Raw genomic sequence first — 13,915 nt, 5'->3', positions numbered from 1 at the left:
GTGATAAGTGGCCCACAATCAGACATTTATACAACTCTAAGAATCAACATTTTCAACGACAAAGACATGACGCTACAAATGCTACAAAATTGAAATTAATTTAAATTCAAGATAGACGTATTCTTTTTAATGTAACAGTGTACCAAACTTCACTGATATGGGCACTAGAGAGATGGCTCAGTGGTTAAGAGCATTAGCTGTTCTTCCAGAGGACCCAGTTCAGTTCCCAGCACCATTAAGGTGTCTCATAACCTTCTGTAACGCCAGTTCTAAGGGATCTGATGCCTTCTTCTGGCCTCTGCAGACACCAGTTTGTGATATACAACCATGCTGAAAAAACACCAATATATTACATAAATCAATAAATATTTTAAGCTTATCAGCATAGCTTCATAGTTTACATTGCAACTGACCTTTGAGCTGTTATTTTCATTTATTGGGGATGTAATGTCAAAAAAAAAATCCCCAACTATTTGAAAAATTTACCAAAACTCAAGTCCTCCTTCTTCCAATTATGTATTTGTATGCAATCATATGTCTCAAAACAACATATTTTAAAAATTGTCTGCAGAAGTATATACAAAAATTAAGTTACTGTATTATGAAAGTATTAAAACACTTTGGGATATATAAAATCTTAGTTTTCTCTGATTTTTGTTTTGAAAATTTAGCTTATTTTCACATAAATATTTTTTGAGAACATTTAATAGCCATGTTATATCAAACAAATGATTTTCAGGGTTAATTTTGAATATAGTCACATACAGATATAGGTCATATAAAGAAAAGATTTCTAGAGCCTCAGTAAAGTTTAGTATAGTTAAGTGGTAGCAAAGCCAACAATCCTGAGACTTGCTGGTTAAATATATTAAGAGAAAATTTTCTATTTTCATTAGATATTCACTTAGTTGATTACTAACATGCTAGGGAGCTAACCTAAGCCCTTAGACATGCTGAGTGGACCCTGTAACACTGAACAACATTCTAAATTTTCCCTCCTCTTTAAATTAGAGTGGAACTTATGGGGAATAAGAGTATACAATCTTAAATATATAATATGATTGTTGCAAATGTATGTATCCGTTTTACAAATACCAAACCAAAATATGGTGTTCACATGGCATATAAAGGTAGCCACTTTTTTAGTTTAAATTGTTCATTATTTTGCTTAATTTTTTGGTGAATTTCATTTTCATTCCTCCTTCCTCCAACTCCTTTCATGCTACCCACTCCCTGTCAAATTTATGATCACTTCTTTATTATACACACACATACACACATATAAATTATTATATATTATATATATATATATATTGGTATATATATATATATATACCACAAATCTACTGAGACCATTTAGTATTACTCATATGTATGTCATTTCAGTATTGACAGCTCATTGCTTGAGATTAGAAAACTATATTGTTGACATTCCATGTGTGTAGTATCACTGTCATGTCTAGAAGACACTGTTATGAAGTTAGTATCCTAATCCTCTGACAACCTTTGTGTCCCTTCTTCTGTGTTCCCTGAGCATGTTTTAGACAGAGGAGACATGTTTTAGATGTACCTGCTGGGACTGGGTTCCTCACCATCATTTATGGTGGATCTTTATAGTAGAAGATGCCCACTTGTTAACCTCAGCTTCGTAAGTTATTTTTCAGTCATTTTTTTAACTATGATTAAGACAAGTTATACATATAATTTTGGATGTTTCTTCTGATTTTTTCTTTTGGATATATGTATAGAAATACAGTTTATGATCCATTAAATATGCAGATTTTATGTGAGATTTTGTCTTCTGGAAATGAGAGGGAAGCTTCACCTATGATAAATCAACACTAGGGCTATGTAAACAAGTCCTCAAAAAGGACACCACCAACAGAAATGCCAAGACAGAGGCAGTGATCTCTCCAGGCCCACCTTTAAACAAAGAAGCTGTAGGCAACAAGAAATGCTTGTGGGAGAAGTACTCTTCCCCCAGCAATGAGATCCCTAATTTCCCCTCCAATGCCAAGTAGTTAGCCCTGCTGTCATAAACATGTACAAGTAACACTGAATGAATTGAATAGGATGTATTTATATATTTATACATATATGGAAAAGGCATGAATTAGAGAAGGAGCAAGGTGGGACATTGAAAGGGTTGAGGAAGAAAATGGAAGGGAGAAAATGATGTAATTACACTTTTAAAAACTTTAAAATATGTACATTTACTATTAATTAGTTCTGGCAGTTTTACAGAATATTTTTTCTAGTTTTGTGCTTCCACCAGAAATATATGAAGGGTTTATTCATTCTACAAACTTCTAAGAGTTGGTATTTTCAGTTCTCTTAATTCTAAATATTCTGTATCATTGGTGTTTATCTTGTGTTTCACTTAGCTGACCCTGCAGATTGATATAATACAGCATTTTGTGTTAATATCATTCTTTATGTACTTTTCCCTAAAAGTATATTTGTTACAACCATAGCATACACTGTATTAATACCAATGCAAAATACCTTTCATGTCTTGATATCAGCCATAGTAAGCTTTTTCAAAATGATAAACTTTAATTAAGCTTTCATAAAATTTTACTTTTGTTATTATTTTCTTTTTATAGCTGAAATGAATAAAAGAGAATTTTAAGCCTATTTAAAATAATTTTTAAGAAAAATACAGTATGAACTTCTGATGTCAATATTTGAAATTAAATTATATTCTTGATTGTTATGTTCCTGTGCCTTGTTCCCACCAGGCTGTTTTCCTGTGTAGTAAACCTTTATGACAGCTTTTTGCCTGACACCCAGTGATACAAATGCAAAATACGTCTTTTTTCAAGGAGTTCTACTGTTGCTCTTTCCTTTGTATGCTGCAGGAAATGCAGTCCACTTTATCCCTGTTTATTGGTTCTTCCACCATCTACAGAACTGGAAAACACAAAGGGGTAAACATATAAAAAACAAAAGTGAACATCACCCAGTATCAGTTTCATTTTTTTGCTCACTCTTAGGACCATAAATCCTACCTGAGGATCTTGTCCTTGAGTCAATATGCCTTGGAGTTGACAGAGGAAATGACATTGTGAGGGATACTGAATGTGACTGAGATAAAAGAAATCGTCATTCCTATACTAACAGTTATGGAACTGGCAATGGCAGCTGTGCAGAAGGGACTTAAGATTTGGGAAGTACGGGCACTTAGTATCTCGGGCATACTTTCTGAGATTGGCTTTGGCAGAGAGATGAAGCAAAGGCGATGGTGAAATGTTCAAATCTAGATCACTTCCTCCTGATTGTCCAGGTAAGGATTAGATAGTAGGAACTCCTGTCTGTCTGTCTGTCTGTTTTCACAGGGTTGTAGTGACTACTAGTCTACAGCAAAGTTTTTCCTCAAGTGGTTTCTGGAAGCAGGCGTTTCTCTGAGTAGAAAACACATGTTGAGTTGGTCGTCAGGTCTTTCAGGAAAATCAGCTGAAGTTGTTGGTCAGTCAATCCAGCAATCATTGACTGATACTGTCTCACACACACAAGCATTCCTGGAGAGAACAACAGATGTCATATGTGTGAACAGAGCACCCAGATCAACTTACAACTGGGCGTCAAACTATAAGCTCTCCAGAGCTTTAGGCGTGATGATTATAAACAGGCCCACATCAACCACGGTCCAGATGTGCAGAAAATGCTGCATAGGCTGGTAGAGTGATGCCTCTCGTTAGATTGCTGAAATGTTCAAGTGGGTTGTGCTCTTTGTCTTCATCAGTGGTTGTGAATGTCTTAGCAGTCTTGCTCTCTCATTCCTGAGCTTCACATATCACATTGTCTAACCTGTGCTATTTATATGTGGAAGAATTTCCGAATCTCACAGAAGTCACTCTGTTATTCTGTATACCCAAACTCATCTATGCCATACACTAGATACTGGGGTCCTAATTTAGGTTACTATGAATGAATATGATAAGGAACTTTAATGCTCCAATAAAAAACGGCTAATCTCTGAATGCTGACATGGTAGAATAAGCGCTCTCAGTCTGGGGCTTGTTATTTCTGTAAGCCAGGGAAGGAATACTGGATTCATTTGCATGGATGCTTTATGAATGGGGGAACCTAAAAAATTGTTATTTCCATGTTGTCCATTATCTTGTAAAACAACAACAACAAACAAACAAACAAACTCTCATTCATACTCATATAAGTAGCCCTAATTTAAAGTTGTTAATTCGCCAGGAGTAAGACCCTAACTACTTTAGTTCTTTTTCCAGTTCCACCAGTTAATGTTGTCTTGGATGTGAGGTGTGTACTGTGTGACCATTTCCTCTTTGTTAATCCTCAGCAAAAAGATTACAGAAGAGCCAGGAGCCTTCCGTCTCACTCTGTGCTAAGACCCATGCTCCGTTCTGTAGCATAAGCCTTGTTTTATAATTTCTGCTTCTCTGCAGTATAATACGCATTTTCAATGACATAATCTTGCTCTGTGGTTGTAAATCCGAGTCATCTGTGATGGTTTAATGCTGCTTAGTGAGAGTCTGCAGGGATGGTTAGAGTGCAGACTAATAGTAGGGCGTGGTTGTCACCAATTCCAGGGCTCAGAAATACAGTCACAGGAGGATTAACTATTATCTTTCAAGAAGAGGAAAGTTTAAATCCTCAGAGAATTATGGTGTTTTCGGCTATGGGTTGGCTGTGAAAAGTCTGCTGCAAGAGAAGGATAAATTCTGCTTTCCAGGGGCAACACATGGAATGAAGTCAGAAGGGGAGGTCCTTCTCTGCCTTCCCTGAGAGGCCACAGACCATGCCCAGGGCAGTTGCTGCTGCTCAGGTCTGGGGTCTGGATTAAAGTACTGAAACAAAAAGAGATGAAGTCTGACAAACAGGGATAAACAACACCTCTGGCATGCTGTCAAACCTAAAAGAAAGAGGAATTTTTCAGACTATGAATACTGAGGTAAGTGTAATGTCTTTTATGCTGTTTCTTCTCAATTTCAGATTATCTAGAAGCATAGATTAAATTAAACAAAGTTTTAATATAAGGTGAATTATTTTATGTCATTGTAGATCTTTTTTCATTTGTACTTTGAGAATTTTACACAACATCTGCTCTTCTCAGGACCACAACCATTTTCTACCCACACAATATTGTGTCTTCTTTTGAAAAAAAAGTCAAAGTAGTTTCTGTAAAGAGTTAAATATCTATGCGCATATCAATAGGATGTTTGAAAATACTCTTGGAAATACACACACACACACACACATATATATATATATACATATATATATATATACATATATACATATATATTTCCCTCATCTGTTTATTTGAACCTGTGTGTCATTTATCTCAGAAAGAAAAGAAGAAAAAGAAAGAAAGAAAGAAAGAAAGAAAGAAAGAAAGAAAGAAAGAAAGAAAGAAAGATGGATGGAGGGAAAAGTGAAGAGGAGAGGAGGGGGGAGAAAGGGAGAGAGGGAGGGAAGGAGAGAGGGAGGGAGGGAAGGAAGGAAGAAAGAAAACTTCCCATAGCTTTCCTGCACCAAAGGAAAACAAAACTCCTTTATTCTTCCTCTTTCCACCCCGAAAGTCCCCATGCTCCCAATTTACTCAGGAGATCTTGTCTTTTTCTACTTCCCATGTAGATTAGATCTATGTAAGTCTCTCTTAGTGTTCTCATTGTTGTCTAAGTTCTCTGGGATTGTGGTTTGTAGGCTGGTTTTCTTCGCTTTACGTTTAAAAGCCACCTATGAGTAAGTACATGTGATAATTGTCTTTCTGTGTCTGGGTTACCTCACTCAAAATAATGTTTTCTAGCTCCATCCATTTTTAAATGTCAGTGTGGTGATTTTTCAGAAAATTAGAAAACAACCTTCCTCAAGACCCAGCAATACCACTTTTGGGTATATATCCAAAAGATGATCAATTATGCCACAAGAGCATGTGCTCAACTATGTTCGTAGTAGCATTGTTTGTCATAACCAGAACCTGAAAACAACCTAAATTCCCCTCGACTGAAGAATGGATAAGGAAAATGTGGTACATTTACACAAAGGAGTACTACACAGACATCCTTTTAAGAATGGAAATCATCATGCCAAGTCTTAAATGTTTAATGTTAATTACTAACTTAAGCCAAACCTTCCCCATTCTTATTCATGTATTTACATAACACCTTTGAAAGAAAGAGCCTTCAGTGTGTGTGTGTGTGTGTGTGTGTGTGTGTGTGTGCACGTATTTGTGTGTGTGTGTTCATACGTTCACGTGCATGGATAATATATGCGTATATACACACCAAAAGCTGAGTTTTTTTGTTTTTGTCTCAGATTTCAAAGAACGGAGAGGAATGTCCTGTTTAAATGGCACTGAGTTCCACCCCTCCTTTTTCCTCTTGCTGGGAGTTCCAGGTCTTGAGGAGATGCACGTGTGGATCGGTTTTCCTTTTGGCTTTGTGTATTTGGTAGCCCTTGTTGGTAACATCACTATCTTGTTTGTGATCAAGAGTGAACACAGTCTTCATCAGCCCATGTTTTACTTCCTGGCAATGCTGGGGTCCATTGACCTGGGCCTATCCACATCCACAATTCCAAAGATGCTGGGCATCTTCTGGTTTAACTTACGGGAGATTAGTTTTGAGGGATGTGTAACCCAGATGTTCTTCATCCACATGTTCACTGCAATGGAGACTGTTGTGCTGGTGGCTATGGCCTTTGACCGCCACGTCGCCATCTGCAATCCTCTGCGTTACAGCCTGGTTCTCACAAACAGAACAATTGGTCTCATCCTGGTGGTGGTGTTTGGAGTAAATTTCATGTTGGTCATCCCTCTGGTGTTTCTCATTTTGAGACTGCCTTTCTGTGGACACCATATAATCCCTCACACATACTGTGAACACATGGGGATTGCCCGTCTGGCCTGTGCCAACATAAAGGTAAACATGATATTTGGATTGATTCTTATATCAATGGTGCTTGTTGATGTGCTTCTAATTGCCATCTCCTACATGCGGATCCTACAAGCTGTCTTCTGCCTTCCTTCCCGGGATGCTAGGCTCAAGGCACTTAACACATGTGGCTCCCACATCTGTGTAATCCTGGTCTTCTTCACTCCAGCATTTTTCTCCTTCATGACCCACAGGTTTGGCAGGCATGTTCCTGCATACATTCATATTCTCCTAGCTAATCTCTATGTCGTTGTTCCCCCTGCCCTGAACCCTGTCATCTACGGGGTGAGAACTAAACAAATTCGGGAGCATGTCTTGAGCATCTTTTGGAAGAAAAGTTGACATAAGCCATCTCTGAGAGATGCATCTTCCTCTGGGGAAAAAGGATTATATTTGTGAGCTACAAAATATTGTAACAGGAAAAGCATAACCCATGGCATTAGCATTATTTCCTTTATTATTCATTATTTCTGCATACCTAGTACAGAACATACAGTATGATGATTATGAAGATGATCACTGTGAAAATGTATGGAATGCTGGCCAGCAGGATGGGTCAAAGTGTAAAGGCTTTGACCACCAAGCATGGCAGCCTGAGTTCAATGCCAGGAAACTGCTTTAATTAATTAATTAAAGGAGAACTTGTGGAATACCTAAGGCTTGACACAATTGATTTGAAGAGTTCACTCCTTTCAAGTTTAACCTTAACTGAGCTGGTGTGCAGGATACAGTCAGTTCTGTTGACATTATATATTATATATATATTATCACCTATTAATAGTTTTAATATTCTTTCAGTATTTCTTAATGCTTATCTTTAATTCATAATTTCACTGGTATTTTATCATATATCACAAACTAGGTTGTGAAAATATAAAGCCAACAACATACTTAACATTTTTAAGGGTTTCTATTTTCCATTTCTATACCATCTTTGAGTTCTTCCACAAAGTTAGCTACTGTTCAAAATGAACTGATTAGGTCTCTGTAGAAGTGAGTGTGTGTGTGTGTGTGTGTGTGTGTGTGTGTGTGTGTGTTTAGAAATAATAAAGGCACAAATAAAGAAATATAGAGGGTGGAGGAATGGAGAGATAATGGGGAAGGTTGAGTGGCAGAGGTGAAAGGGAGAGAGGAGAAAAGTTGGGAAGACTGACAACTTCATAGATGCATCAATGTGTTAACTTAATGTTCTCAGGAACAGATGCAGTCACATACATACAAATCATATTCCCAAAAGAAGAGTCAAACCTAAAAGTTCTTTAAAGCAATTACTTTGAGACTCATGAATTTAGTTCTTTGTTCATTGACCTTATGGTAAGCATCTTGTAATGCCCAATCTATTCTACCGTGTGTTTTTCTCCTGTGAATTATGAAAGAGAACTTCAGTAATAAGCTACTTTTCACATTTTTGATTTGTGTAGACATCATCTTATCTTCTTACTCACAGAGTATTTGCTTAGCAATGCACATTTTTGATTTCAAAATCTTAAGTACAAAATGCACACATAGTATAGCTATCTTAATAAACCTTTATAAACATAGACAAATACTGCTTCCTTTCAGTGACTTGAACTTAACAGACACCCTCAAGCCTAGCATAACCCCTCCTCATTCCCCACTGGGCTCTAAACCCTCCGTATTTGATTTCTGCACCATGATACTTTAGTGGCTGTATCCATTGTCTTATCATCTTACCAAAACCAATTTCTTTCAAAGCGGGAGTATTGTCTGTATTCTGTCAATCATGTTTTAAATAAACGCTGATTGGCCAGGCAGGAGGTGTAGGCGGAAAAACTAGACAGGAAGTGGAAATGATGCAAGGAGAGCAGGAGAATTTGGGGGAGGAGCAAGTTGATTCCTCCCACTCTTGCCCAGATTACTGAAGCAGCAGGATGTGAGCTGCCCCACTGAAAAAGGTATTGAGCCACATGGCTAACATAGATCAGAAAAATGGGTTAATCAAGATGTGAGAGTTAGTCAGTAAGAAGCCTGACCTAATGGGCCAATCAGCATTATAACTAACAGAGATCTGTGTGTGATTTTTCTCTGGGACTAAACAGCTGGGGGCCGGGCAGGACAGAAATCCTTTCATGCTACATTTCAATAATAATATGTTGCCCTCAATGCAAAGTCCAGGTTCTTCTATTCTGATTAAAAAATGATGAAACTTCCACTTCAATGTACAATCTTCTCAAGAAGTTTGACAAAACCATCATTTTATTAGACATTTCACACTTTCACTGTTGCTGGGATCCATTTGGTTGCTACAACTACTCTAAAAAAAATAGATGCTATTTTTTGTTCTTAAAACAACAATGGTATGACCCTTTCTAGAGCAAAAATCCCTGCAAACATATTTTGTAATGAATGAAGTACTACTGATAAGAACAATTTGGTCCAACTCTCTGATTCTTCTCCCACTTGAACTGTGGTTTGCTTAGATACTGTTATTCTAATTAATGCTTCAAAATCAGAATGTAGTTCTCCTTTATTAAATTCCAATTTTAATGAAACAGTTGTACAGGACACTACCTTGTCAGGGACCCTAGTGGGAAACTGAAGGGACTGTGGCCCCCCTAAAGCATGGCAAGCTCAGCTCTGTCAGGCCTTGCCCATCTTCCCCATTCACTCTACCTTTCTAAAAACCATTAGATTACATCCCTAAAGCTGGTCCACAAGGTCTATTCCTTTATTTGGCTGCTTCCTTGATGGATCCCAGGTTTTTCCCCTGCTCCTAAAGCACAGGATGCAAGAACTGTTTATGCTATACCAACCTAGCTTCCTCTGCTGGATTCTGCCAGCCTGGGGGATTAGCATAGAGCCTTGTTTCGTTTTTGGTATGGTAATTTCACCTGCTAAGGAGGGTTCCCATGGTGCCTAATTCTTCTCTTAACTGTCTGTCACAGTTCCCAGCCAGGTACCCCCTGTCTGGAAAGAACCTGCCACTTGGTGCCAGGCTCTCAACACTGTGATCTCACTCCTAGCTGGGAGGGGGTCCTTCTCCTCTGGGGAAAGAGTATTTAACCTGGCAGAAACTAAATAAACTTGGCATTTATCTTTTGGCAAATGACCTAGATCTGTGTGTGTGTGTGTGTGTGTGTGTGTGTGTGTGTGTGTGTGTGTCTTGTGTTTAATCCCCAGAACCTTGCCCCAAGCTCGTGGTAACGTGCAGAAGGTGCACGATCCGCATCAAGTGGGAGGGAGTACAGACCCAGGTGGAACACTTCCTCATCTTGAGACTGACTACTAAGTCCATCTATCAAAGCGTTAAAGCATAGCAATAAAAACTCCTTTTGTTTCACCTAATTAAGATGCCCAATCAAAATATATTACCACATCCTAGCCCATTCTAACACTGATGTCCCCTTTTTTCTCTTTTGAAAAATTATACCTGCAAGGTCATTAGTGCCTGTTTTTCTGCCTGAGTCAGGAAACACCCATTTTAACTTTTCTTTCCTGCTTAATAAACGATCTCTCAGTGAAAACAGGGATTTGGGGGTGGTTTGTGCCTAATCCAGGGTCCACGAAGGAGACCTCACTGTGCAAGGGTCTCCTTCATTGGTACCAAGACTTGGATAGGCCTCCAACCTTTTTCCACAGATTCCTGCCTTTCTGGCACCTTATTCTTTCATCCATCAGCAACTGATTGGTAAGTCTCCCACCCTGACTGTCCTAAATAGTCTCAAGGTTATTGGGTGACAGCCCTTGAGCACCCACTGTCCCTGCACTGCCCTGTGGAACTGGGGAGACTGCAATCCGCCATGACCTTCATTGGTTATGGTGGACTCACATGAACTAGCTGCTAGTTAGACATCGTCTATCTAGTCTGGTTGGGTAGGGGTCTTCTCCCTTTCATGCTTGGTGTTCTCATTGTCAGAATCCAGTGCCCTTTCCTCTCCAAAGTTACTGTAGAGGGCTCTCAAATTCATCCTCAAATCCACCAGGGTTCCTCGACTTGGTGACAGAGCATGGGTCAAGACCTACTTCTTTCCAAAGATCTCTGCTTAACCTCTTGAGATACAAAGGAACACTTGGTCTCTCTGGATTTTGGCCCACCTACCACCAAGGATGATGGACTTCACCCTGTTCTGACTGATTCACCTTTGGAATATTTCCTCCAGAATCTCACACAGCTAAACCTCTCAGGCATCAAATCCCCTTGGCTCATTCACTATGGTACCCAGACTTGGCCTCTATACCCACTAGGTAATCAATGTAAATGGCCATATATCTGCTCTCTGGATCCTAGCATTATTCAGGATTGTTTTTGTGAGTGCACAGGAAAATGAGAAGATAGTCTTTATGTCTCTGCTTTTTCCTTTCTCCACCCCAAGTCCTCCCTGTATATCTCCTGTTAACCACCCCATGCCCTCCTTGTTCTCCTTGCTCTCAAGTTCTCAGTTCTTCCCCCTGACTCTTCTGCTCCTGAGATGGAAACTCTGTCCTTTTAACTCAGACAAGAGAGCATCTATTGGGATTTTGCCCGGGTCAGACAGATCAAGCTCCATGTCCTTGACTCCCATCTGTCCACAAGGGCCGGAGTTCCGCAGGTGCACTTCCTTTTTTAGATTACCTGACCTCCCGGGATGTTCCAACAGCCCCATCCTTCTCCCTGACCTTCTGCCACCTGCCACAAGCACTCCCACATCAGCACCGCCCACTCTCTGATGCCCAGTCTGACTGGTGGGGAGGTGTCAATGCTCACACAGAGCACATTGGCCCCTCCTATGCGCCTTAAGAACAGGTCACTCCCATGTGCCTCCGGGAGCTGCAGCCTCTGCAGGCTCACACCTGGACAACACCAACTGTTTTTCTTATACCTGCTTCTGCTTCTGTGACTGAACCACCCTCCACCTTTCCCCCTTGCCACTTGTTGCATTTCTTCTGCTTCAAGATGCTTCCTTTTATCCTCACTGCCTTAGCTCCAAAATGCCCCCTCCTTTCAGCCCAATGCTGTTCCCTCTCCTTTTCTAAAACCAATTCTCCAGTAATGATAACCAAGGAAGCTACAATACAATTTATGACCTTGTGATGACACCTCCCTCTGCCAAGGCCCTTCCTACCTTAACCTGTTCTGACACTGCCTCCGGTTGAACTTCATCATATAAGAACTATAATATTCTGTAAGGACAAAAGCTTACTACATTTACAGTTTATGGTCTATTTTCATGCTGAAAGCTCTCCAATTATATCTCAAACTCTATCGCTATCAGGCTCAAACTTAACAGGGATAAATCTGTAAGTCCAAATCTTATAAAATTTGCTTTAACTTACTATAAACTGCTAAGGATAATACATACAGCTTAATTATCAGCTACTCATAGATGATCATATTCTTTAATATGTTCAGAACTATACTTATAGTAATGATTCATTACAAAAATAAGTTTTATTTAGCCTCCTGTGTCCATGTTTTCAAAGTTAAGCATCCCTTCAGAGTCCCATTTGCCCTGCTAGCACCTCAGTCTGGTACATATATAACCTCTGGGATGAGCTCTTATTGCTGTTACTCTGTTTTGAAAAACAGTTACAGAAAATTTACATCTGGTAATCTGGAGGTAATTTGGGGGAACTATATACACCCCTACAGGCCTAAATAACAATACTCCTCAACTGATATTTGACTGTAAATGAAGAGCTACACTAAATAAATGGCTGGTGAGATAGGGAAAAACAGTTTTCTATAGGTGCAAGCTCCCTGACAAGCTATCCAATCTCAAGTAGTCAGTCTTTAATACATATACATATGAGGCAAAATAAATAAATTCAATATTGGTACTTGTGTGTGCATGAACATGCATGTGTGAGTTTGTGTGTATGTATGTGTCTTCATTTGTGTAACAATTATAATTAAAGAAAAAGAGGTAATGAATTTAGAGGAAGTGCAGGCAACATGGAAAGAGTTAGAGGGTGTGAAGTATACCTTAAGGTTTATTGCAAGAGCTGATATAGCTAAGTCATATGGTAGATCTACTTTTAGTTTTTTGTGAATTCTCCACACTGATTTTTATAGTGAATGGACCAGCTTACAATTTCACCAAAAGTGAACAAGGGTTTCTTTTCTAGGTATTGTCTCCAGCAGTTGTTGTCTTTTTTATATTATTATTTAAACCTTGGCCATTATGGCCCGAGTGAGATGAAATCTCAGAGTAGTTTTATTTGGACTTTCCATAATTTCTAAGGATGTTAGACACTTTAAACATATTTATCACCCATTTTTACTTCTTTTTGAAAAGTGTTTTTTAGGCCTGTACCCATTCTAATAAAAGTGATTTACAGGTTTAATGTAATCTCATTCAACATTCCCGTGACTTCATGAAAATGAAAGAAACAGAAAACAAACAATGTTACAATTCTTATGGGAACACAGAAGATTCTTGATGCCAAAGAAAAAACTGAGTTAAAGAGCAATACCGGAGTGATTCTTACTCTAGATTCCAAGATATGTTACAAAGATATAGTAATAAAATGAGCATGATATACATAAAAACTAGACATGTTGATCAGTGGGAGAAAATAGATGCATCAGTCATGTAAATATAGTCATTTGACTAATGCCAAAGTGCATGTTGAAGAAATGATACCAGGAATCTTTAACAAATGGTGCTGAGAAAACTGGATGTTCATGTGTAAAAGAATAAAATTAGATTCATATCTATCATCATGCACAAAAAATTAACTCCAAATGGATCAAAGATATCAATGCAAAACATGAAATACTGAAATTTCTAGAAGAAAACATAAGCATTACCCTATATGCTAATCAGTACTAGTATGAACTTTCTGAAGGGACAGTGTGATTGGAAAATAAGTTCAACAATTGACAAATGTAGACTCCATAAAACTAAAATCTTTTGTACAGAAAGGAATCCGTCAGTCAAATAAAGAAGAAGCCCACAGGATAGGAAGAATCTTTGACAGCTTGACATCTGACAGAGGGTTAATAACACAGAGTACCCAGTAAAGTAAATACGTAAAAAGTTAAGATAACAAATGACTCAATT

The 13,915-nt window shown here is 38.6% G+C and overlaps 1 protein-coding gene across 1 annotated transcript; it reads left to right on the top strand.

Annotated features, from left to right (window-relative positions):
* The first annotated feature begins 6,314 nt into the window (after positions 1-6,314).
* On the top strand, positions 6,315-7,253 carry LOC125395928 (olfactory receptor 52E4-like). The gene has a single exon (XM_048427685.3). It carries the CDS (start codon positions 6,315-6,317, stop codon positions 7,251-7,253), a length of 939 nt encoding a protein of 312 aa, XP_048283642.1.
* The last annotated feature ends 6,662 nt before the right edge of the window (positions 7,254-13,915 follow it).

The sequence above is a fragment of the Myodes glareolus genome, chromosome 7, assembly GCF_982192425.1.
Source record: "Myodes glareolus chromosome 7, mMyoGla1.1, whole genome shotgun sequence".
Classification (NCBI taxonomy): Eukaryota; Metazoa; Chordata; class Mammalia; order Rodentia; family Cricetidae; genus Myodes; species Myodes glareolus.
This window is presented reverse-complemented; position numbering and strand designations above follow the sequence as displayed.